Raw genomic sequence first — 26,497 nt, forward strand, 5'->3', positions numbered from 1 at the left:
TCTCATCTGATGGATGAGTATAGGCCAGAGGGGAGGGGGCAGACGTCAGGATTCTCATTTTCAAGCAAAGAAACTAAAGCTACGCTCAGGTCGATGAACTGCCCAAATAACAAATGGTGGAGCCACTCAGGTCGATGAATTGCCCAAATAACAAGTGGTGGAGCCTGGACTCCAAATCAGGTTTTCTGGCTCCAAATCATCCTCTTCTTGCTAAGTCAGTCTTCTTCCCCATTTTTCTAATTCAATCTCATTTGTAAACTAAAATACAATAGTAAGATAGTGGTCCTATTTAGGGTTTGAAGTTAGTTAGAAAATCAGTATGTGAATCCATGCATTCAACAAGAAGTAAATTCTCAGCCAGAGTCCACTTGATGTAAAAGCACTGCTGTGACTTCATCTCTTCCCACTCTGCCCCTTGTTCACCATGGTCCAGCCCCACTGGCCTCCCCCACTGTTCCTCAGACAGACAACGCTCACATCTGTGTCACAGCTCTCACGTGACCCAGATCTCACCATTCAGGTTTCCACTCAGATGCACGCCACCTGCCTCCATTCCCATCTATCCAATAACCTGCCCTATTTTCTTCACAGCACGTAAGACTCTCTGAAATTGTCATTTACTGTTTACATGTTTATCGTCTCTCCCCATCACATCTTGTGCACAACTGTATTCTCAGCATGACAGAGCCTAGCACATGGGTCTATGATAGATATTTGGTACACAAATGGATGCACTTTATGGCAGGAGTGACAGTAATGGATCTTTTAAAAGGAACGTTAACACTTAAAAATTGATATTCAGAGTTCTTAATTTTATTTGAACAAAAGAATATTGTATAGAAAAGCTGTGGTGAGAAACTGCAGGACCACTGAAAAGATGATTCCTAGTAAGACCATGAGGTTTGATCCTGCATATCTATATCACTTCTAGGTGTATATAATTTGTAATTGGACGTAGATTTATAATTTTACAAATCTGGTATTTTTCATATACATGGCAGGACTAAGAGATGTCTCCAGACCCAAGTCTCTCATTGTCAGCAGTTATTGTGTAGTTCTGCAATTAGAGCTCAGCTATGCACTTGGCCAGTTCTTCTCAGCCCAACTAGTACTTCTTATATGTCTGGTATTGCCTTGATACTGTAGTTCTTAACCACTTTGGAATCATAGACCCCTGTGAGGTAGTAATGAAGGTCGCAGACCTGCTCTCCAGAAAATGCACATATATATGCACATCACATACAACTTCACACAAAATGTCAAGGAGTTGGTAGACCTCAGGTGAATAGATGTAGGTAGGTAGATAGATGTAGATAGGTAGGTAGGTAGGTAGGTAGATAGAGACTATAAATAAGCACCAAACCAGTGATTGTGCCCATGTGCTTTAGGAGTTCAGAGGAAGGAAGATAAACACAGGCACGAAGATGATCTCGGAAGAGTCCCCCAGGGCAGAGCACTTCAGTCAGGACGGAACAGTAGGAGCTGAACTGCAGAAGTCAGGAAATGGGAGCGTAGCCAGAGGAAAGCTGTGAACAGCACGTGAGGGTGGGAGACAGGGGCAAGGACTGGGAGTGGGTCATATAGCCGAGTACAGGAAGCTATAAATGGTGGACTGGATGGATGAAAGAAGAAAGCAAATCAAGCAGCTCCACTCCTTGAAGCCTTTTTAAACTGAACAGTAATACCTCCACCAACAAAAAAATCAACACTATCAGAAGCATCAACCAACCATCAGCCATAAAACTAATGGGGACTGAAATGCATTCAAGGGGGGCTTCATTAGAAGGTCATGAAGCCAGAATAAATCCCATCTATGCCTCTACTTGTGAAAATATAAACTTAGCTATTCTTGCCTCTGCCTTTACTCAAGACATGCCCTCTTCTAGGAATGCCTTTTCTTTGCCTAGGAGGGATCAAGATGGTGGAGTTAGGAGGACATGGAGCTCACCTCTCCCCACAAGCGCATCAAAAATACGTCTACGGGCTTCCCTGGTGGCGCAGTGGTTGAGAGTCCGCCTGCCAATGCAGGGGACACGGGTTCGTGCCCCATTCCGGGAGGATCCCATATGCCACGGAGCGACTGGGCCCGTGAGCCATGGCTGCTGAGCCTGCGCGTCCGGAGCCTGTGCTCTGCAACGGGAGAGGTCACAACAGTGAGAGGCCCGCGTACCGCAAAAAAAAAACAAAAACAAGTCTACGTGTGGAACAATTCTCACAGAAAACTAACTAGAAACTGGCAGAAGAACTCTGTACAACCAAAGCTGCAAGAAAGATCTCCACTTAACTGGGTAGGGCAGAAAAAAGGCATCAGATTGGGACCTGTGTCCCTGGGAGGGATCTGAAAGGAAGAGAAGGTCCACATGGGCAGACCCTTGCCCTGGGGAGTGAGCAGGCCGAGCCACAGTCTGAGTGTTCAGTCCTGGGGCCCTGAACATAGGAGACAAGCCCCTTTGGCTGCTGGAAGAACTGCTGGGACAGACAGAAGAGCTGCAGAAGCCTAACTCGACTCACAAGGAGTGCACACAAATTGGCTTGCAACAGCCAGGGCAGAGAGAGCCTTGCACTGGTGGCTGCTGCCTCACCAGACTCCCTTACCCAAACGGGGTGAACACCCCTGCTCTGTTCACTCCACACCACAGTCTGGTGTAAGATCAGGGTCAACCGGGCCATGGGAAAAGACTCAGTCTAGCTACACAGAGACAGCCCCGGGGCGGCCTGGGTTGTGATCTAGGTGGGGTGGCAGCAGCCACTGTCAGCGGGCACTCGGGCAGCACCCCAGGAGCAGGCAATGGTTCATCCCCCAGCTGAGCAAACACTCCCCGCCCCCATCCACACTGCAGCTTGGCGCAGGATCTGGGGCAGACAGGCCCAGGGAGAAGGCTCAACCTAGCTGCTCAGAGACAGCCCTGGGGGACTGGGCTGTGATCCAGGTGGGGCACCGGCGACCACTGTCAGAGCTCGCTTCAGCGGCACCACAGGAGCACCCGGCCCCGCCCACTCCACAGCACAGCTCGATGCTGGGTCTGGGGGAGACTGGTCCTGTAAGAAGGCTGCCACAGAGGCAGCCCAGATCTCAGGCGGCAGCACAGCCACCTCAATCCCTGCAGCCACAGTGCCCTGACCCCCAGTCCCAGCCTAGCAAATGCCCCGGCCCCGCCCACTCCACACCACAGCCTTGCACTCGATCTGGGACAAACACAGCAGGGGAAGAGATGTGACCCTGGGCCGTGTCTGAGCAGAGCTGACGTCACCTACTTAGGCGGCACACTGGTGCTCTGTAAGTGCACGAGCCCCAGTTCCTTCAGCAATCCCCACCTTTGGGGCGGAGCATGCACTCAAGGGTAATGGAGCCTGATCAAGCCTGACCCTCAGGGCTTCTGCCGCAACAACTGGGAACCTGACAGGGTGGTGACTGCCACTGAGCAGAGAGGAAGTCCTGCCTCACACTCTGCACAGGATTTAGATCCCCCAACACCAACCACACCCCCATCAGAGTGACAACGGCCAGTACACCCTGAGGGCAAACATGGCTGGTGTCCATATCAAAACCAGCCCTCACACCAAAAACACTGGACATACACAGTCTACACAGGGATGCTCTCACATAGAAACACTCCTTCAAGACCAAAATAGATAACTGTTTCTCCTAAATTCATGAAGACAGAGAACTACTCCCAATTAAAAAGAACAGCAGACAGAAAGACAAATGAAAAACAAAAGCAACATACGAGATCTATGGGATAATATAAAGTGTGTCAACCTATGCATAATAGGGGTTCCGGAAAGTGAAGAGAGAGAGAAAGGCATCAAAAATGTATCTGAAGAAATTATGGCTGAAAACTTCCCAAACCTACAGAAGGAAACAGATATTCAGGTACAGGAAGCACAAAAGTTCCCAAACAAGATAAACCCAAATAGACCCACATTAAGATATATCATAATTATTGGGTGGACCTAGGGACAGGATAGGAATAAAGACAAACGTAGAGAATGGAGTTGGGGACATGGGGAGGGGGAGGGGGAAGGGTAAGCTGGGACAAAGTGAGAGAGTGGCATGGACATATATACACTATCTAACGTAAAATAGTTATCTAGTGGGAAGCAGCCGCATAGCACAAGGAGATCAGTTCAGTGCTTCGTGTCCACCTAGAGGGGTGGGAGGGAGACGCAAGAGGGAGGAGATATGGGGATATATGTATATCTATAGCTGATTCACTTTGTTATACAGCAGAAACTAACACACCATTGTAAAGCAATTATACTCCAACAAAGATGTTAAAAAATAATAATAATAGTTATTAGGCAGGCCAAAAAGTGCCTTCAGTTTTTTAAGTAAAAATAAAAGACTCATTTTTGATTTTCACCCAGAACTTTATTGAACAACATATTCACCCTTTTGTTCCACTACCTTCTACATTTTTCAGGCAACTTCATAATTCCATCTTCCCCAAACTTTTTATCTTTTTTGAGCAAAGAACTGTTCCAGGTGCCTTTTACAGTCTTCCAGGGAATTGAAATTTTTTCCATTAAGAGAATTTTGTAAAGACTGAAATAAATGGAAATATGAAGGTGCAATGTCTGCTGAATACGGCAGATGAATCAGAACCTCCCAGCCGAGCTGTAACAGTTTTTGCCAGGTCATCAAAGAAACATGTGGTCTTGCGTTATCCTGATGGAAGATTATGCATTTTCTTTTGACTTACTCTGGATGCTTTTTGTTGAGTGCTGCTTTCAGTTGGTCTGATTGGGAGCAGAACTAGTTGGAATTAATCGTTTGGTTTTCCAGAAGGAGCTCATAATAGAGGACTCCCTTCCAATCCCACCATATACACAACATCACCTTCTCTGGATGAAAGTCAGCTTTTGGTGTGGTTGGTGGTGGTTCATTTCACGTTGTTGTACAGTATCCACTTTTCATCACCCATCAAAATTTGTTTTAAAAACGGAACATTTTCATTACATTTCAGTAGAGAATATCATGTGGAAATGTGCTCAGGAAGCTTTTTTTCACTTAACTTACATGGAATCCAAACATCAAAGCAATGAATGTAACCAAGCTGGGGCAAATGATTTTCAACACTTGATTTGGATATTTTGAGTATGTCAGCTCTCTCCCGCGTGGTATAGCGTTGATTGTTCTCAATTATTGTTTTGATTTGATTGCTATCAACTTCAACTGGTCTGCCCAACCGTGGAGCAACATCCAGCGAAATATCCAGCATGAAACCTCGCAAACCACTTTTGACATGTTCAACCAGTCACAGCACCTTCACCATACACTGCACAAATCTTTTTGTGCATTTCAGTTGCTTTTTTACCTTTCTTGAAATAATAAAGCATAAAATGCAAAAATGTTGTTTTTCTTCCATCTTCAATATTAAAATGGCTACATAAAAATTCACCAATTTTGATGTCTTTTTTAATTTTTATTTATTTTTTTGCGGTACGCGGGCCTCTCACTGTTGTGGCCTCTCCCGTTGGCGGAGCACAGGCTCCGGACACGCAGGCTCAGCGGCCATGGCTCACGGGCCCAGCCGCTCCACGGCATGTGGGATCTTCCCGGACCAGGGCACGAACCCGTGTCCCCTGCATCGGCAGGCGGACTCTCAACCACTGCGCCACCAGGGAAGCCCTGATGTCTTTTTTTAAATGCATGCTGATATGACAGCTGTCACATACAATCTAACAAAATTGTTTCCAATGAAGTTAAAGACAAATAAGTGCTACTAGAGCCATCTTATGGAAAAAACCAAACGAACCTATTGGCCCACCCACTAAAATGGCAAAAGTTAAAGAGAGGATTCTAAAGACAGCAAGAGAAAAACAAAGAGATGTTTACAAGGGAACCCTCATAAAGCTGTCAGCTGATTTCTCTGCAGAAACTCTGTAGGCCAGAAGGAAGTGGCATGATATATTCAACGTTCTGAAAGGGAAAAACCTGCAACCTAGGATGCTCTATCCAGCAGGATTATCATTTAGAATAGAAGAAGAGATAAAGAATTTCTCAAACAGGCAAAAACTAAAAGAATTCAGCAATACCAAACCTAACCTAAAAGAAATGTTGAAGGGTCTTCCTTAAATGGAAAGAAGAATCCATAGGAAAGGGAAAATCCCAATAGGAAGAGCAAATATATAGTTAAGGACTGAAGATCACTCAAATAAGCCAGTACATAATTAAAAAACAATGAAAAAATTATAAGAGATTATAACTACAGTAAACAATAAAAGGATAAGCATGAAGATGTAAAGTAGGACATCGAAATCACAAAACGTGGGGTAGGAGAGTGTAAAAATGTAGATATCTTTTAGAATGTGTTTGAACTTGAATGACCATCAGTTTAAAGCAAGTAGACGTATTTATGGGTCAACATACTTTAACTCCACGTTAACCACAAATAAAAAACATACAATAGAGTCACAAAAACCAAAAAGAAAGGAATCAAGCATATACTACAAAAGAAAATCATCAAACTACAAAAGTAAAAGCAAGAAGAAGAAATGAACAAAGAAGAACTACAAAAACAATTGGAAAACAAGGATTAAAATGGCAATAAGTACATACGTATCAATTAATTTAAATGCTCCGATCGAAAGACATAGAGTGGCAGACTGGATAAAAAACCAAGAACTTGCAATATGCTGCCTAAAAAGAAACTCACTTCAGGGCAAAAGACACAGACAAAAAGTAAGGGCAGCAAATGGAAACAACAAGGAAGTGGGGGTAGCAATACTCATATCAGACAAAATAGAGAACTTGGATTCATTCCAGGGTCACAAGGATGGTTCAGCATATGCAAATCAATCAATGTGTTACACCACATTAACAAAAGGAACGACAAAGCACATGATCATCTCAATAGATGCAGAAAAAGCATTTAACAAAATTCAACATCCATTCGTGATAGAAACTCTCACCAAAGTGGGTATAGAGGGAACATATCTCAACACAATAAAGGCCACTTATGACAAATCCACAGCCAATACAATACTCAATAGTGAAAAGCTGAAAGCCTTCCCACTAAATTCAGGAACAAGACAAGGATGCTCACTCTCACTACTTCTATTCAACACAGTATTGGAAGTCCTAGCCACAGCAATCAGACAAAAATAAATAAAAGGTATCCACATTGGAGGGGAAGAGGTAAAAGTGTCACTATTTGCAGATGACATGATACTCTATATAGAGAACCCTAAGTCTCCACACAAAACTATTAGAACTAATAAGTGAATTCAGCAAGGTAGCAGAATACAAAATTAATATACAGAAGTCTGTTGCATTTCTTTACACTAATAATGAAATACGAGAAAGTTTAAAAACTATCCCATTTAAAATCACATCAAGGGACTTCCCTGGTGGTCCAGTGGTAAAGAATCCGCTTTCCAATGAAGGGGACGTGGGTTCGATCCCTGGTCTGGGAATTAAGATCCCACATGCTGAGGGGCAGCTAAGCCCATACACCACAACTACTGAGCCCACGTGCTGCAAACTACAGAGCCCACGCACTCTGGAACCCGCGTCCACAACTACAGAGCCCATGTGCTCTGGAGCCCGCACGCCACAACTAGAGGGAAGACTGTGTGCCACAACGAAAGATCCTGCATGCCGAAACTAAGACCCAGTGCGGCCAGAAAAGACCCAACGCAGCTAAAAAAGACCCAATGCAGCCAAAAAATAATAATAATAAAAATAAATAAAATCGCATCAAAAAAATAAAATATGTAGGAACAAACTTATCCAAGGAGGTGAAAGACCTACATGCTGAAAAGTACAAAACATTGATAAAGGAAACTGAAGATGACTCAAGGAAATGGAAAGCTATCCTGTGCTCTTGGATTGGAAGAATTAACATTGTTAAAATGGCCACACTATCCAAAGCAATCTACAGATTTAATGTGATCCCTATTAAAATACCCATGACATTTTTTACAGAAGTAGAATAACCCTAAAATTTATATGGAACCACAGAAGACCCAGAATTGCCAAAGCAATTTTGAGAAAAATGAACAAAGCTGGAGGTATAACCCTTCCAGACTTCAGACAATACTACAAAGCTACACTAATCAAAACAATGTAGTATTGACACAAAAAAACAGACTTACAGATCAATGGAACACAATAGAGAGCTCAGAAACAAACCCATGCACCTATAGTCAATTAATCTACAACAAAGGAGGCAAGAATATACAATGGAGAAAAGACAGTCTCTTCAACAAATGGTGTTGGGAAAGCTGGACAGCTACATGTAAATCAATAAAATTAGAACATTCCCTCACACCGTATACAAAAGTAAACTCAAAATGGTTTAAAGACCTAAATGTAAGATATGACACCATGAAACCTCCTAGAAGATAACACAGGCAAAACATTCTTTGACACAAATCGTAGCAAAGTTTTTTCTTTGACACAAATCGTAGCAAAGTTTTTTTAGATCAGTTTCCCAAGGCAAAAGAAATAAAAGCAAAAATTAACCAATGGGAACTAATCAAACTTAAAAGCTTTTGCACAGCAAGGGAAACCATCAACAAAACAAAAAGACAACGGACAGGATGGGAGAAAATATTTGAAAATGATGTGACCGACAAGGGGATAATATCCAAAACAACCAGCTCTTGCAACTCAATATAGAAAAAACAAAACAACCCAATCCAAAAAAGGGCAGAAGACCTAAACAGACGTTTTTCCAAAGAAGACATACAGATGCCCAACAGGCACATGAAGAGATGCTCAACATTGCTAATTATTAGAGAAATGCAAATCAAAGCTACAAGATGTCACCTCACACTAGTCAGAATGACTATTATGAAAAAGTCTACAAATAATAAATGCTGGTGAGGGTGTGGAAAAAAGAGAACCGTTGTACACTGTTGGTGGGAATGTAAATTGGTGCATCCACTATGGAGAACAGTATGGAGGTTCCTTATGAAACTAAAAATACAGCTACCATATAATCCTGCAATCCCACTCCAGAAAAAAATGAAAATTCTAATTCAAAAAGATACATACATCCCAATGTTCATAGCAGCAATGTTCGTAATTTACAATCGCCAAGACGTGGAAGCAACCCAAATGCCCCTCAGCAGACAACTGGCTTAATATTTTTTTCCTCAACTAAAATTCAAGACCGTTGTTGGAGGTGAGGTTACCAATGGGCTTTTTAAACAATTCACGTCCAAGCACCAGGACCTTGATGCTAATAACTGTGGCATGTGCTGCACGTGCTGCACGTGCTTTCCCAGCATCTCTACCTCAAGGACTTTGACTGCTGGAGCCTTTATTCCACTAGCCCTGCCTCACACACAAGGTGCAGGCTGTGGTCAGACCCCGAGGAGTACATCGTGTGGCCTGCACTCAGAGGCACCAGGTGCTCTGCTCAGATGTCACCTTCTCACAGAGGGTGACCTGTGATGGAAGACCACCTGATGGAAGAGAAAAATAACCCATTAGTCACCTCCATCCTCTTTTGTTGCTTCATTTTCTTGGCAACATTCTTACTGTCTGAATCCCAATTGTGATTTCCATACCTTTCATAGAACATTTTATTCACATAAGGATTACTTTTGTAAAGTTTGCAATTCAGTTAGATGGAAAGTCAACTTTTCCGTCGTATTTCACTTTTTTTCCTTTTTATTCTTAAAGGAGGATTCTCTGGATCACATTTCAGACATGGAAGAAGTTTGCAAAATTTACGAAAGAGGAAAGAGGAAAAGAAGAAAGGCGAGAGCAGCTCCGTAGGAAGGTAGCTGAAATTCTTCCAGACTTCCAGATGCTCACACCGCTGTGACTCAGGTGTACAGCAATCAGATGCTTGGCCCGTGGGTAAGGAGTCCTTGGTGTGCCAGTGGCCACGGCCCAGTGCAGTGCCTGCAGTGCTTGCAATGGGAATCTCCATCAGTCCATGTGTGTGTGTGTGATCTCCACCCACCCACATACGTGCGCATATATCTGGTTTATGTTCTGTCACATACTTCTTGGATCAAAGAAATTATTTCGTGAATTTGTATTTCCTTCTTTGATTTCTCCAAGGTTGCTAATCAGTCCACTAACGCATTTATCACAGCAGGATCATCCAAAGGAACAGTCTAGAGCTCTGCTGTTCAAATGTACCCTATGTATTTTTAGGATTATAAACTTTAAAAAGGACAAGTGTTTGCTTGCCTGAGACTGTGGAAAAAAATATGTCCTTATAGCTTAATGTGAATTGTTGACAAATGTAACTTTAATTAAATAGAAATTAAAAGTAGTGAGCACTTAGAAAAGGAGGGCCAGTCGTCTGGTACCTTAGCATCAGCAACAGGCATCCTGCCAGACCCTGTCCTTTTTGCCCACCTGATGGAAAACCGTGGATCAAAAGGCATCCTAGACAGCTGCTGCAAAGGGTAGCAGTGTATCCTGATTTCAGAGAAACTGGAGCACCAGAGATACTTCTCCTCAGTGCACTTTGCTAAGCATGAAGGGAAGTCCAAAAGGTAAAGGCTCTATCAAAGGCAGTCCAGCAATTTGTTCAAGTGTCTGCTTGTGCTCCCAACTGCAACTTCTACGTAACACACTCGATCAGTCTTCCAGTCCTCAGCTCAGTTTGCTCTATGTATCAAGGTATTTATCTTAAATTCAAAGAATGTTTTAATGTTTAAGATGCTAAAGAATATAAAGACTGACAAGACACTCCTGTGAATTGTCTGAGAGAGTTGCCTGCTAGAAAAAAAAGTTTTCATTACAAAATACATGCTCATTACAACAAATTCAGGCAGTAAATGCACACAGTAAAACGAGACAGTCCCTTGCAGCCCTGAGGTAACTACTATTATTTGATAAGTTGCAACTTTGAGTTGGTAAAATAAAACTCTGTGTGTTGTTCAATAAATTCTGTTATTGTCTCTTACTTCCTAGAAGGGATATCTAGCTACACCACCTGCAAAATCACATATCCTTTTTCTATAGAAAATGTATTATGATTCACTCAGATATGACAAACAATGTCCCTGTTCCCACTCATCTTTTCCTTTAATATGATTATAAAGTCATCATCTAAAAACTCTTTTTAAGACTAATGGCCACTAAAGAAACGCGACTAAAAGTAAGTCATAGTTAACCTCTTCCCATCTAAATCACTATCTGCCTTTACTTATCAGTAGCACAGTTATAGAATATTGGCCGGTATTAGCCCCCAGAAATAAAATATCAATTTTATTTTAATGCCAAGCCAGTAGATAAGGAAGGGTGACTACCTCAAGTAAACCTGCCAGGGGCCTAAATAAATCCCATAAAGCTTAAGTTTTCTCTCTTAAGCTTTATTTTAGTTTGATTTGACCTCAAGCAGCAATTAGAGATTGAGTCTTCAGCAGCCCATATTCTCATTGGGCCAGAGAGGACTTTTTAATCTACTTATAGAACCTTCTAAAGAGACACTGGGAAATAACTTAGAAAATGACCTCCTTAGTAAGTGACTTAGTAAATGACCTAACGTTTCTTACTGCAGTCTCTTAAAGATATGATTTAAAGTGTTACTGCTGACAAAATGCCCAAATAAGCAGTATCCCTGGCCTACAAAACTGGAAAAGTAACCACAAGGAAAAGAACAGTTTAGGGCTAGGGACGGTTTAAGTCCACAGGATGGGGATATCTAGGTAGCCAAAGAGGCAGCCCAGGACTAATGCAGGCTTTTCTTAAAGCAAAAGAGTTCAGGAGACACGCCAAGAAACAACAACGATTTTCCTTAAAGAAAGCACTTTATTTTCCATTTAAACAACTTGGTCACAGTACGTTATTTTACATAAATGGCAGTAATTTTTAAAATCTCCACTTAAAAGGCCTCGTGTCTGAGTCTGAGGTGATAAGAGGATATGAATACAAGTATAAAAACAGTGCAAAACGTTTAGCCCGCAGCGTCCAGCGTTGGCTTCACAAGTCCCCTTTTAACATTGCTGAATCAGTTACGTTAAATTTAGTATTAAATAAATTTTCCTGGGTTTCCTCTAGTCTAACATCAGACCCAGAAACGTAATCAGATGAAAAGGCTCAGAGGCCCCAACAACTCCAACCGGCAAATCACCTAGACCACAGGATCGCGACAAGCTGAGCTCTGTAACACGGCATCTTGTCAGTGGCGCCATGTGAAGAAATAGAGGATTTTAGTTGCATCGATAACTAGAATAGACTAGCTCTGCTTTTAAAGGTTTGCTTTTAAAGTATGAGTTTTCTAGAAGTTAGAGGTGCCCTCGGGAAGGCCAGCTAGGAACGTCACAAGCCCACCTCGGAAACCTCTAAGTCACAACCTCTAAGGAATGTGTCTCCACTAAACCATTCAGTCTTTGGCCTGCTGCTGATACTACAGTGAAACCCCTAGTGCCAACTTAAGTGGGGATAACTGTCCATTAGAAACAGGATTAACTGTAGCTGATTTTGCAAAAAGTTTGTATTAATCACAACAAACCTCCACAAGAACAAACCGAATTTTATTCAGCAATCAGTTAAGCACAGCTCTCGTTCTCCCCCTGCATCCCCTTGGCAATGTTTAATACAGAGTGGCATACTTGTCAAGCTGCTGATGAGAAAACCGGATTCCAAACAGGTGCCTCAAGCAAAGGTCTCTATCATCCACTGCTTGTTTGAGGAACTGCTCCTTTTTAAAATGCAGGGTACCGAAATAGAGCTAAAAATGCAGTCATATAAACCTGCTTACCGGGATGCTTAAACCTCACAAAACATTAATTTCTAAACATCCTGGTTAAAACTGTGCTTCTAGATGTCATATTTTTGCTTATATTAGTTGCGTTTTATAATAAAAAGCTGATGTCCTACCCAAAGGAAACAGTCTATTAAGCAGATGGTCACTATTACAGAGAACCTTACCAGCACTGTGTTTTCTGGCAGTGGAAGATTCTATTATAGAAAATTTTCTCTTGCTAAAAATTTTAGAAGTACCAAGGACTATTGCATAAGAGAAAGTTTGTAGCAGTCTTTCTGCTAGGCAGATGGTACAGTGGAAGACAACATTTACTTCATTCACCAAAGGAGACCACCAGTACTTGGCGAGCAAAGATTCACAGGATCCTAAAAACAGACACGCAGGTGGCTGACGTGAGAGGGGCAGCCCAGCGTCCCCAAAACACACTTCAGCCTTGATTCAGCAGCATCAGAGGAGCCTACCAAAGGGCTGCCGTCAGTGGACAGTTCACCTTAGGTGTGCCCAGCTATAATCACAAAGTACTCTTTGGGTAGCGTAAGAAACATTTCTAAATACTGAAGGATTTTCTCCCTTCGTGCAATCCTGATCCTCAACTATTTCTCCCTCACATCTTTCAAGTGGACCCATTTCCCTCCCCCGGGAAGAGTGTACAGGGGCATGACAGTAATGTTAAGTGGTCAGACTACGGCAGATCATTTACTCAACTTCACTTCCAGTATGTTTAACAGAAACTGAGGATTTGGGGTGAAAGCGGGGGACGCACTTGTCTGAAATACGTCGGGCGGGCCTGCTCCTACGGCCAAGAAACTGCGGTTACAGGTCCGCAGGGCGATCCTCCCAGCCGCCGCCACCACTTGCGCCCGGGACTCATTTGTTCCCAGAGGCCTTGTCCTTTAAAGGGACGAAATCCCTCAAATAGCTCCAGACCCTAAAAGTAGGGTTGAAAGTCCAGGAGTAGAGACCAAGGATACCCCACAGAGTCCACAGAAACTGCTCACACATAGCGCTTTTGGTGCAAATACTTCAGTAGGCTTTTACCTCCGCAGAACCACAGAGCTTTTCAAAGGGTTGAGCTTTCCTCTGTAAACTTCCAACCTTGAAGTTCTCAACTTCAAACAAGCACCTGAATTCCAGTCAGCCAGAATAATATACAAGGAGTTCTTATCTGAGTGAGGGAAACAGTGAGTTGCCCCATCCAGGTAACCCTGTTAGGGGTACACTGTTACAAAGAGGATGATCATTCCTAATTCTCCCAAATGACTCTGGTCTTTAGGGTACTCCTGAGCCTCAGCACATCATATTTTGATTGTTGTTAAAGATTTGGCAAGAGGCCAAGATTACTGACTATACTAACATGTCTATGAATTTTATTATCAATTGCTAGACAATCAGAGTTGGCTATGCATCTGGCATTCAAGAGACTACAAGCAGAGATTTGTGGCCACATGTGCTGTCCTTGACATCATTACTCTCTCTCTCTCTCATCTCCAACCCACACAGAAAGGAATTTGTTACATCACCTCCAATGTTAATTCCAAATGAATGCTTGATTCTGGACCAGGGACAGGGTACCACTGTACCAACCACAGACTCTGCTAACATCCCCAGACTTGCTCTTTGGCTCATCCTAGTGGAATACGGAGCCTATCGTTCACTAAACAATCCATCTCTAGGGAGAGCAACGACAAGCCTGTATAAAAACGTGGTGCCTGTCTTAAGGACAGCCTCGATTAATGGCAGGACTAGGGACGGTGCCAGCTGCAGAGGGTGGCAATGCTGTAGAAGTAGCAATATTTCTTCTCGACCTTTATAAACCTCTTGCTACAGCAGCATGCACAGAAAGATGGACTGAAAAAGCTGGCAGTATTTTCCCTATATTAAGCTATTAGCCAAAACAAATTTAAGGGCTCATGAATTCTTTTGGGGTTCCAAAAAAAAGTACAGGTACAAAACCAAATATTTCAAGAGGGTATTTTTCCCCATGTGAAGTTGCTTCATCTTAATTCTATGCCAGAATAGACCCACGCGAAATATTTAATCCTTTACGCGTTTTCCGTTTTGAGATACGGTTGAAGAAACCATTTAGGAAGAGCCAGGGAAGAACAGTAATCTATTAATTAGTGGAAACCACACATACCCTGTTTCTTCTCTCCTAGTGAGATACTTTTATCTCGGGAAAGGTGAACGAGAAGTAATGTGCAAGTTAAGTGGGAAGACGTCAATCAGCCCCTCAAAGAGAGCTCATGCCAGAATAATGTGAATGCCAGAATACTGGTTTTTGCAGCTTAGTGCTATTACTGACAGGGTCTGAATTACTTACATCAACAAAAAAGTCAAGCTCTTGATATTAACCAGCCACCCTACCCACAAAGAGAGTAAAATCTTCCCGATAGGAGTGTCTGTTCTCGTCCAGACGTCACAAGTGTGCTAGCACCCGACCAGGCAACACATGGGAAGAGGAAAAAAACACCGATGCCTACTGGAGTTACTTAGAGTAAATCCAAACAGAATAAATCCATAAGAAATAAGATCAATATAAGAACTCATCACCTAAACTCATGACCACTGTGCATTATACTAGCAATAATTAGGCTCGTAATTATTATCAACTTTCAAGATCAGATGACTGCGTAAATCCATTTGGTCTTCTTCTACCCTGTTTGAGTAGTTAATATCTAATACTTCAGAAAGAGAAATCCCCAAAACTGTACAACATGGTATTTGGGGATCGTTTTTTCACTCTGAAATGCTGAAAATGGAATGGCTTCAATATTCTGACCTGAAATATTTTTTCCAGTCTTAGGAGTCTCCTAATAATACTTCATACCTCTCTGGTGCTTTAGTTTTTCGTTGTTTTTCAGTGCTTTCCACATACCGCATCCCTCTCGTGACCCTCCCGTGTCCCCCCCGCACAACCGCTCTGTGAGGTAGCCAGGGCAGCATCAGTACCCCACTTGACAAATGAACCTGAGACTCAGGGAAGTGACCTGACCAAGGGTCGCATGGCTATTAGGAGTTGAAAGAGGGACTAGAAACTACCCTAATCCAAAGCTCTTTCTCCCATACTAATGGGTGGCAATTGCTTCTATCAGTTTCTGCATTAGCAATCCACATTCTTTTCAACTTCTGGTGACTGAGTTAGTTAAGAAGGTGACTGGAAAGGAATGGCTCTACTTTTACTGCTTTGATATAAAAATCCCTTAAATTGTGAAGTCAGAAAAATTAATTTCTTCCCAGTCCAGTGCCTAAACCTGAGCATGGCCCTATAACGCCTTTAAGAAACTGGGGATAAACACAAGCATCCTGTGCGCACCGAAGTGTAGGATGCAAGGGAGCAGAGGGAGGAGACGCCCTCCCGCCCCCAGAGCCGTACAGAAGGCACTTCATACTATGTCCTCAGCAGGGTGGTGGAAGGGGTGCGTGCCCAGGGTGGAGAACTGGTGCCAGTTCCGCAGGAAGCCCCGATTGTACTGGCCTGTGTCCACGATGAGCCCGCAGAGCAGCCGGCGCCCCGTCTTCTGTCGAAGGGCCTGCTGCACTTCCCTCTCCGTCACGTTGTAGCTGATGTTTATCAGCTGGATCAGGAAGATGTAGGCCATGCCCCCCATGATGATCACAGAGTACCACACGCAGGTGAAGCACAGAGCTGAGCTGGGAGCAGGAAAAGGCAGGTCAGGGCGGCCAACGCTTCACATTCAGAGAGCTCTCCCCATGGTAACATTTTACACACGTAGTACTGACTCCTAAGGACGCTGGCCCCTTCCCTGATGACCCCACTTGGAAGACACTTTTCTCTCCTCGGAGTGCCAATAAATAACCTGCTTCACTTATGACTCTTAACATGTTCTATCTTATAATTACTGGTGCCTCCTTTTCTAGGATGTGATACTAGAACAGCAGGGACTGTTTTGTGTGTTTCATGTCCCCCACACAGCCAACAGTGTCTGACACAACCGCAGTCAAGATCTGTTTGTTGCATGAATAATTCCTAAATTGTTCTTAACGCAGAAGAAAACGGAGGCGCCGTGAGATTGCTGTAAACGTCCTCAAGGGAGCTGTGGGTGGGACCGAGCAGCAGTGCTAAGGTTGCTCATCCCTGTTCTTTTCCGTACAAGGCCGACGAGCACAGGTAAGAGGACAGCTCCCAGCACCAGCAGCCCCGAAGGAGCGCCAGGAGCACCATCACATTTCAAATCCCGCTTTCCAAAACCAAACAGGGTCACACAGGACAAGAAAGCTGCTTCCAGCTCATTAATAAGGCTGTGAGGAGAGGCTGCCGATTAATGTCTGCCAAGTGATTATTTTCAAATATCTGCACGTGAGTTAGCGGGAAATTCATTCAGGATCTTCATCTGTTAAGCTGAAAGGGACTTCAGGGATGATTAAATCGCCACAAAGATGAGGAAAACTGAGGCCCAGTGAGGACACGTGAATCGTGGGTCCATAGCACTGAGAACACAGCAGCAGGACTGTGTCCCTCATTTCATTTACGGGGCCCACAGAAAGCCTAGAAAACTCATGCTTACCAGCATACAGACACAACGACCCCCAAGGGCCTCTGCTTTCTTCTCGCTCTTTGTTTTCAAGACACTCTCTGCTTTGTCCACATAGCACCCCTGTGTGGGCCCTTGTCTGTACCAGTCTGTGGACAGATCTCCCCTTCGCCACTGCAGAGCTAGACATTCGTGGGCATTAGAACAGATGGGCCCTCCTCCGCAGGTTAAGTTCCTGTCTTCTCTGTGTTGAGAGTCTTGATAGTTTGTGAAATCCTTCAGTGACTACTATTCTTAGTGGGTTGTGATAAATGTCCTCAAGCAGAGCTTTCGGGGACGGGGTGGGCAGGGGATTGGGCCAAAACTAAAAAGTTCCCGCTTCTGCTACAGCACGGAGATCATCACACTGTATAAATGGGCCCCAACCTAAAAACACTGAAGGAAATTCTGACCTAGATACCACAGTAATCATGAGTGGTGATTTAAAAAAAAAAAAAAAAAGTAGAACAGGAAAAAATCAATGGAGGTTAAAAAGAAAAGAAAGGTTACAGAGATTGTAAGCATTTCACGAAAGGGTCAGAAGCGGTAAATTAAGACTAGGCTACAAAGCACCAGAAAACAGCAATAAAGTGAGAATTTCCCCAATAACGAGTGACAAAAGAGACCACATCCATACCCAGAGACTGCTACTTTAGTTATCATTTCAGTTTCACTGTGGCTACCTTGGGCATGCTAGCGGTCGTTTGACTCTGAAGTCCCTGAGAAAGCCTAGTCCTACCTGTAGAGCACTGGTTCCTCACTTTTTAAGGTCAACGTTCCTTGTGACATCACCCAGAAAAATGCACGTCTCCACTGCACAACTGTGTGTTGGCAATTTCAGGGATACCCAGCATCCCCAGAACCTGTCCTGTGTTTTGGGTGAGAACCCCTAACCTAGCAGTGAATCACAGCCCTGTACATTCACTGCAAACCCACTCCCTCTTCCATGGGGCCCCGTATGGGGTATCCATGTCTCACCTGTAATTTGCATAAACTCCAGGGCAATAGAAGAGAGCTGTGAAGACACTTCTATCCGTACAAATGGTGTCCAAGGTCAGCGTTATCCCGTACACCGAGGTGAGCAGGAAGATCAGAAGGGCAAGCATAAATGCTTGATGATTTGATTCTCCGACACAGCTATTTATCCTCCAAACAGCACAGAGGGGGAGAAAGCAAACATGTTTTTAAAAGTTCTCTAATAGCTCAATAAACAAGAAAGCTTTTAAAACAGAGATAGTGTGAGTTTCAGTTATTAAAAAATAAGTTCTCTTGTTTTTCAATTTTAGGGATTTAAAAACTTGTCTGCTGAGAGATGTAGGTAGTCTTATATTCTCCGCTCTTTGCAAAGTAAAATCATATCATTAGCTTAAGGACAAGACTAAGTAAAAAAACAGAACCTGGCTAACAAATCTTTCTAGATATTAATAAGTGAAGTCTGTTACCCAATGGTAAGAGAGTTAACACTGTAATCACCACCTAAGGATAGGATGGTATCAGAGTTATAAAAACTTAAAAATGCTAAATCAGAAGTATTATACAATGTGGGAAAGCATATATTACATACACATATTAATAAAAGATCCCAAGAGGTTAGAAACACAGTGTGGGGTAGAGAACTCAATAGTATGCAGACTACTTGTCAGGTACAGAGTTCCAGGTCATGGCCATTTGCAGGGCAGGATGACAGGCACGCCGGGATGCTCCAGCGGGCAGAGACCTCACAGGCGAGGCTGCAGGACCTCTGCAAACCAGCGCTTGTAAATGGGCCACCACCCTGCACACACGCACGCACACACCCAGGTATGCACGAGAATAAATGATGAAGACAGAGAAGAGTAAAACCTAAAAATGAAAATACCTGCTTACTCCGAAGACAAAGCCCCAGAATAGAGCTGTCCCTGTTCATGACCCTTGAACTTAAGGTCTGCTCCTGTGTCCTCCAGGGCTGTCTGCACCCTCACCCTGTCCCATGTCCCCTTCTGAGGGGGAGAGTGTGACATGATCAGAATCCTAGATAAAAGGCATAATTCACTGACCATGACTGCCTCAAGAGCAAGCTGCAAACATGCTACTTACAGCATTCATATCTGAATTAATCACGCTCCTTTTGTTTAAGATTTATTCAGTAAAGCTGCAACATTTTCTTTAAAAGTTGCAACGCACATCTTACGGGTGTCCTCAGGTGTCCTCGTTTGTCACTGGCCAGCAAAGAGGTACCCAAAAAGCCCATTTCTGCACCACTAACCAAATAGGGAGTTATCTGGTAGGGCCTTAAGTCAATAATGTCAACTAGAAATCACTGGTAGCATCAAAATGATGACGGATACATGGTCAGAGGATAAGAGTCACCTAAAAGTACAGGAACACTTTCCTGAGCTCTGTGAGCACAGGGAGATGTGCCTATACTATGTCTGATACATTCTTTTTAAAAAAGTCAGTCAACTGTAGATACTTCTCTCTTAGAAAGGAGAAAATGAGGGCAAAAGAGAAAGCGGGAGGGCTTCCCTGGTGGCACAGTGGTTGAGGGTCCGCCTGCCGATGCAGGGGACGCGGGTTCGTGCCCCGGTCTGGGAAGATCCCATATGCCGCGGAGCGGCTGGGCCTGTGAGCCATGGCCGCTGAGCCTGCGCGTCCGGAGCCTGTGCTCCACAACGGGAGAGGCCACAACAGTGAGAGGCCCACGTACCGCAAAAAAAAAAGAGAGAAAGCGGGGGGGAAAAAAAATAAACACCTTCAGGAAATGACTGAAAAGAACTAAATTTGTGAAGCTCAAAAAACTGATGACTAAGTGGGAACATCATAACAGCCCACAAATATCTCCAAGGTGTAAAGCTGGGAAGGAGAGAAATTTGAGGAAGAGCAAACCCGGCGAGAGAGTCTCACATGAACGTACCCTCCGCAAGCCTCCAGATTTTTCCAACATACCAGACGCAGTGATGATCCATCCTCCTCACACAGACGCCGCAGATCCGGCAGTGCCAGGCCCGGGCCGGCCGCACCAGCCGGCACTTGGCGCACCAGTCCTCCTTCCCCATGGCGGGGCTTCCGGCCGACGTCCTGGGGCAGCCCTTAGGCTCATCCTTGGGCCCGCGGTTGTTGAGACCGCCCGCTGGGTCTGCGCCGGGGAACCCTTTGGGCTTCTCCAGCCCTGTCCTGTTCAGGCATTCGGTTTGGCTGCCGCTTAGAGATCTGTCATTGCTTGCTGGGTTTCTGAGGTAGCCTGGATCCTTCTTGGCTCGGCACAAGGCTAAGAGTATGAGAAGTAACCCGCAGGTAAGCAGAGCCAGCCGAGTGGGCCCTACACGCCCCCTGGGGACCACCTCCTGCAGGAACACGTAGTACATGTAGCCCAGAGAGAACAGTCCGAGGCTCAGGAAAAACAGAGTCTGTTCTTTTCTTCTGTGAGTGAGGTAGTAGTACCACAGAGCCAGCACAGGGAGGGAGGTCAAAACCACCACCCCCAGGAGGAAATGCCACGAAGCCACTCGGAGGAAGACAGGCAGCAGCAAGAGTGGGGGAAGGAGGCTAATGTTAACTTTCCTGGCTCCCCTAAGCCAAGGAATCCGGAGGCGGTCAGAGATCGTATCCATGATCCTTTCGTAGGTCTCGGGCTGCACGGACTTACACGTGATCCATCTGTTCAGAGAGAGCACAGAGAAGGCACCTCCGACGTGTTTGTTGAATTAAAAACCACTCAACAATGTAGGCCAGACAGCAGGATAAATGATAAAAGATGCCAAAGACCAAGCATTCTACTTCCTTACTATTAAACAGGAGCTTTTCAGATTCATGTATAATTTTTTAATACGAATGGGAAAATGTTTAGATATTTAACAGAACTATTTCTCCACGAAACACACAGGAATACACACGTATTCCACATAAGTCCTGTTCAGACTGGGGTGGGCATAGAGACATAAAAATCTCAAAAAAATTCACCATCAGGCTTCCCTGGTGGCACAGTGGTTGAGAGTCCGCCTGCTGACGCAGGGGACACGGGTTCGTGCCCCAGTCCAGGAAGATCCCACATGCCGCGGAGCAGCTAGGCCCGCGAGCCATGGCCGCTGAGCCTGCGTGTCCGGAGCCTGTGGTCCGCAATGGGAGAGGCCACAACAGTGAGAGGCCCGCGTACCAGGAAAAAAAAAAAAAAAAAAAAAAAAATTCACCATCTAGTTGTGAAGACAACATGGGAATTCAAGAAATATTAGATAAGTGACAAAGTAGCAAAATCACCCAATGAACTATTACAGTCAAACACGGTAAGGTGTGCTCAGAGGAGAGGACACACTTCTGGGTGGAGTCATTGCAGGGGTCTTTGTGGGAAAAGACGGATTTGTGCTCAACCTTGACAGCTGGCTAGTACTCCTGTGGGTGGAGAGGAAGGCAAGGAGGCGTTCCAGTGGAGAGATGCATGTGCAGCACAACACCTGTCCTGGGCCGGGGGAGTAAACCAGTTCATTAGGGCAGGGGGCTGCATAAGGAAGCGTGGAGGTCAAACTAGTACAAGTCAAATGACTGAGCTTGGTGGACAAGTAGTATTGTTGACTTTTTTGCATACTTAGGCTATTATGGAAAGGAACAGTTTAAGGAAGGATAACATTGGTTTTAGAAATTTAGAATTTAAAAAAAAATTTAGAATTTTAAAAAATAGGGCTAGACTTGGAAGTGAATGGGAACTAAGTATAAGGGAGGCATACAGAGCAGCAGGTCTGTGGAAATGCTGGGAGCCCATCTCATCCAGAAGGGTCTGGAGAGAAGAAAACTGAGGGACAGCCCGGGTCTCAAGGGCTGGGAGGGAGGAAGAGTTAGAAGGCCAATGGAAGAGCTGTAGTCTTGAGTGATGGAGGTTACAGAAAAGGCATCATTTCTCCATTCATTAGTCCAAAGTGTTCTACTTTCTCAGTATGGATTTTAGACTAAGATTAAAGAACCTACATTTAAAGACACCTGTAAGAGACTATTGACACTGTCAAGGAAGAATTACAAAGGGATTATGGGGTACTAGACTACAGTAGTCCCCAAGAACGCTTCTCATGGCGAGATTAACATACCAAGCAGCATACCAAATCAGCAATGTGCCACTGCAATGACTTTTTTTAACCAGAAGGAATTGATGGGAAAAGCAAGTTTCCACCATCTGTGTTCTCCCCACATTATGCTTTCCATGTGATAATTTTTAAATATATAATTATTTAGAAAATGGATAAAAACCAGGTTATTACTGTTTGGCACAAAATTTTTTCAGTGATGTTAGAAATCATCTCTTTGGATAGTTAATTTCCATCACTTGGGATAATGGTGAAAATAAAAGCCAAATACAATAGCATCAATCAGGACTGTGTTGCTGCTCATGCTGAAAACAGCCAGTCCAGGGGAGGAACATGCCTTCTGGCTGGATTTCCTCCCCAGAAACAAGGGGTGAAACCCATTCCAAGAGTAGGAAAATGATTTTTCAACCCTCAAGGCCCTGTGTGGCCAAGTGCAATCCAGTCCCAAGATGTCAGTCTCTGAATGCTGAGACCACTGAAAATTGTAGGAACTTTCTGGTACTAATGTGTTCATTTTAAACTTACAGATTCTCTGGCCTGCATTTTATTTTTTTTAATGCGTTTAACTTGCCTACTATCCCTTTACCTGCCTGTTCTCTCTGTCACCTCCTCCCTTTAAATGAGAAATAATAATGTCCTAGTAAACTGAGCTGGACAGTTGTGCACTACTGAGTAATAATTCATCTTTATAAAGTCCTCACACTTGACATAAAAGACAACTTTCAGTTGGAGATAAGTGGAAATAGAATGAAGAGCAAATTCTAGTGTTCTGGATGGCTAAGCTGAAAGTATATACACGGTAGTTCTCAAGAGGGCCAGAGGGATCAGCATCAAGAAACACACAGCTCTTACCTATCACACCCTTCATCCAGATCTTGGCAATCACACAAACAAGCAGCCACGTGGTTCTTTTCCCCATTTCGATCTAGGTACTCGCAGCAGCACAGGGGCTCCAGTTCAGGTTCTTCCGCTTTGTTTTTCTTCCCTGGCTTCATACTGCCCTTCTTGGTCATGATTTCCACCTGGCAGCATGAGGCATAAGAAGACCTCAGGAAGTAAAGTGGAAAGAACACAACTCACATCTTGTAAGCACATCCAAGCCTATCCCTGATTAACCACCAACGCCTGAGAAATCAAAAATGAGAAGAGGGGGAGGTGGTCCCCTTTTCATCAGGCTTTACTGGCTCGGCGTGGCCAGACACAGAGCTCTAGGGCTCTAAGGGCTCCAAGCGCCTTCACCGCCAGGTCCCCATTCAGGACAGGCGCCGCCTGGGCGCTAGCCGTTCCCATGACAACAGCCTACTACGCGGCCCGGGACAGCCGGGGCATGGGTGGCTGCACTCACCTGCGGGTGCGGGCTGGGGAGGGCCTGGTTGTCCCCGCCCGAAGCCAGGGTGCGGGTGGAGACAAAGCGTGTATCCGCTGGGGCCGACTACCCGGCTCCGGAGAGGCCACCCGGCGCCCGGGCAGCGCTCAGGGTCGCCGTCCAGACCCACTTCTCCGCCGCGAGGTGGGCGCGCCTCTCCCGCCCCGGCCAATCGTGAGGACGTGGGTGGGCCGAGAACACCGCCCGGCCCGAAGAATGACCTTGGGAGGGAAGTTACCTGCGCTCCCGGGCCGAGGTGCGGCTGCAGTCAAAGAGGCCGAGGCGGAGAGGAGAAGGGTCGGCTCCTCCCGAGGCGCGGACGCGTCTGCCTATCTCTGCTCTACGGGGCTCCCGGCGCGATGGCTGGAGTCTCAGGGACCCCGGCTCCGTTCTCTGCCGCGCCCTCTCCGCCGCCGCCCACCTGTGACCACAGCCGGCCGCCGCTGGGGCGGTGCGCCCGCCTCCCGCGGTGTCCCCCGCCGCCCCACGGCCAGCCGGACTGAGCGCGGCAAGTCCGCGAGCTTCCGGGTGCCCCGCCCCCGGCGCCGGGCATCCCCCGCCCGCACGTGCGGAACCCTCGGGCGAGGCCCCTCCCCCGGCCCGCGGCCCTGGCGCCCGGGGGAGCGGAGGAGCGAAGGCCGGGCTCCGGCAGCGGGTCCAGGCGGTTGGGTGCCGGGCTGACCGGCACCTCCGCCCAGCCCCGCCCCAGAGGCGGCCGCCCGGACCCCGACCGGACCCGCGGGTGCCTGCGGGCTGCGCGTGGGCAGGGAAGCCTCCCGAGCCTTCGGGTCGGCGAAGGCGGAAATACGGGAAACCTGCACCCCTGAGAGTTTCCTAAATACGTGAGACCCGTGGGTCGGCAGGTCTTCGTTCAGACGCCAGCAACAGGCGTTGGGGGAGATCTCCACGGCAAAATGTTACCGACGTACCGCCCCCAAATTCGCTAACCTTCTCTTAAAGGCCCAGGTCACTGTCCCTGATCTGTTAATTATCCAACTTGTTCATTTTCATGATTTCTGGCCAGCAGTCTCTACATGAGACCAGCAGGCCTATCTAGTACTCTTGCTCCAGAAAGCTGCATATTTGAAATGAAACTGCCCTAAGATGAGAGTCCTCTTTGGGTTTCACTTTTGCACAAAATTTTTTTTAAAGGGTGTAGGCCCATGTATACGTTTTCACAGAAACAGGCTTTCTAGTTTGGGGAGGGTTTGACCGAAAAAGAAGGAAAACAACTCAGAGATTTGGAGTTTTATTGATATTCAATTTACATAGGCTCAAATACAATTAACTGAATGCATACATATTTAGTTGTAATTCTAAAGCAACTTAACTTTGGTAACTTTCTTTGAGGTATTTTATGAAGTACAGGTTTTAAAGAAATATCACAAAAATACTCAGCTTGTCAGTGACCATTTTTGTGAAATTAACAGAGAACAAGTTTTCAAGTTTATAATCCAGTCACTCTTGCTCAGTCAGACACATCATAAATCCTTATCAAAAACCTCCAGGTAGGTACACTGGTATCCCAAGGTAGGTTAGTTGAGATTCTCCCAGAGAAACCCGTTTTTCCTCTAATCCAGTCAATAATTTTATTCTCTATGGGCATCTCGAAAATGACTTTAGCAACCCCATGTGGCTTGGGTGACTGGGTAAAAAAGAGACATCTAACTAAAGGCAATTGTTATTCAAGCAGTAAGAATATATACAAATTATTCTGCACTGTCCTTCTCTTGTTCCAGAGACATCACTTGTATTGAGACACATACGCCTAAAAACTTTTAATGAAGAGCCAAAGCTCATGTCTGATTTACAACTTGTCAGTGCACTTATACTGGGAGATAATGCCCCCCCAAAGTCTTTCTTAAAGAGCTAAAGTTTGTGTCTGGCTTACAACTGACTGACTAAAGCCACACATGTGAATGAGTAAATGAAGCCATACGTGGCTACTGAAAAGTAGTCCACAAATTATAATATTTTCAACCAGATGGCTCATTTCCACCATGAAAGTTTGCTAAGCTGAAGCCAAGCTTAGTTCAAGTATTCATTTGATCTGTCACTAAAATGCCCAGATTTTAACATAATCTTCTAGTTTTTAAAACTCAGAGCATGGTTCTTCATTTTGAGAGGTGGTATCCTACATGTTCCCTTTTCCAAAATGGACTCTTCTGCCATATAATGTATGAAGAGGCAAGATAATCTCACCTCTGAGAGCCACCTGAAGAAACACCTATTTCTTTCATAAAGATACCACATGGCTGAAGAACCTTTCAGATAATAATCATCAACATGCAGATTCAAAAGGTTTGACTACTGAATTTACATGCTAAATAAATGAAGATATTGTATTGATAATATTTACAGTACAAGAATCTATAAATGTTATAATTGATGCCTGAAAACTGATCCTTCAGAGTTAGTAATGATTTAGAGACTTCTTATATTGTCTTCTTTATCCTCTTGAATGTATCTCAACTGTGAAAGCAGCCTATTGGACACACTGATTCTGTGCTAACAGATAAACTTAAAGCGTCAAACTTCAAACCTCACTGTGAAAATGAGGCCATACCACTCAGTTCAGAATGTCTCATTTTCTTTTTGTATCATAGAAATTCAAATCCACAATATATTTCACGCTTCACTGGAGAAATTCACAGCTTAGAATAATGTATAAGAAATGAAAGGATGGATTCCTAAGAGACTAATTCTCCAATAAATGTTATTAAAAAGAATGTTCACATTAGAAGTACAAATAATGAGAAAATATGGAAATGTTCCTATGACAATTCAAATCCTTCACCCTCTAGTTTTCTTCAAGACGTTTTCTTTTGGTTCCACATATCTCTATAATTTTGGTCCTTAAGATCA

General features: G+C 44.6%; 2 protein-coding genes across 3 annotated transcripts in view; one reads left to right on the forward strand and one right to left on the reverse strand.

The window, feature by feature from the left end:
• CCDC191 (coiled-coil domain containing 191) overlaps positions 1–10,381 on the forward strand; it is a gene marked incomplete at both ends in the record, with an annotated part of 104,676 nt that extends 94,295 nt beyond the window's left edge. The window contains 3 exons of the mRNA XM_079705261.1: positions 2,732–3,214; positions 9,638–9,729; positions 10,230–10,381. Of these exons, the coding sequence (XP_079561387.1) occupies positions 2,732–3,214; positions 9,638–9,729; positions 10,230–10,381 (727 nt within the window). The remainder of the gene's footprint in view (positions 1–2,731; positions 3,215–9,637; positions 9,730–10,229) is intronic.
• Positions 10,382–16,069: 5,688 nt separating this feature from the next.
• On the reverse strand, positions 16,070–23,279 carry ZDHHC23 (zDHHC palmitoyltransferase 23; the record flags this gene model as incomplete). Of its 2 annotated transcripts, none has more annotated exons than XM_079705090.1 (4): positions 16,070–16,337; positions 18,197–18,355; positions 20,144–20,854; positions 23,119–23,279. In XM_079705090.1, 4 exons carry the CDS (start codon positions 23,277–23,279, stop codon positions 16,070–16,072), a joined length of 1,299 nt encoding a protein of 432 aa, XP_079561216.1. The 2 variants fall into 2 exon arrangements, with proteins under 2 accessions (XP_079561216.1, XP_079561215.1); XM_079705089.1 differs by having other exon boundaries at positions 18,197–18,364.
• Positions 23,280–26,497: the final 3,218 nt, after the last annotated feature.

The sequence above is a fragment of the Hyperoodon ampullatus genome (assembly GCF_949752795.1).
Source record: "Hyperoodon ampullatus genome assembly, chromosome: 5".
NCBI lineage: Eukaryota > Metazoa > Chordata > Mammalia > Artiodactyla > Ziphiidae > Hyperoodon > Hyperoodon ampullatus.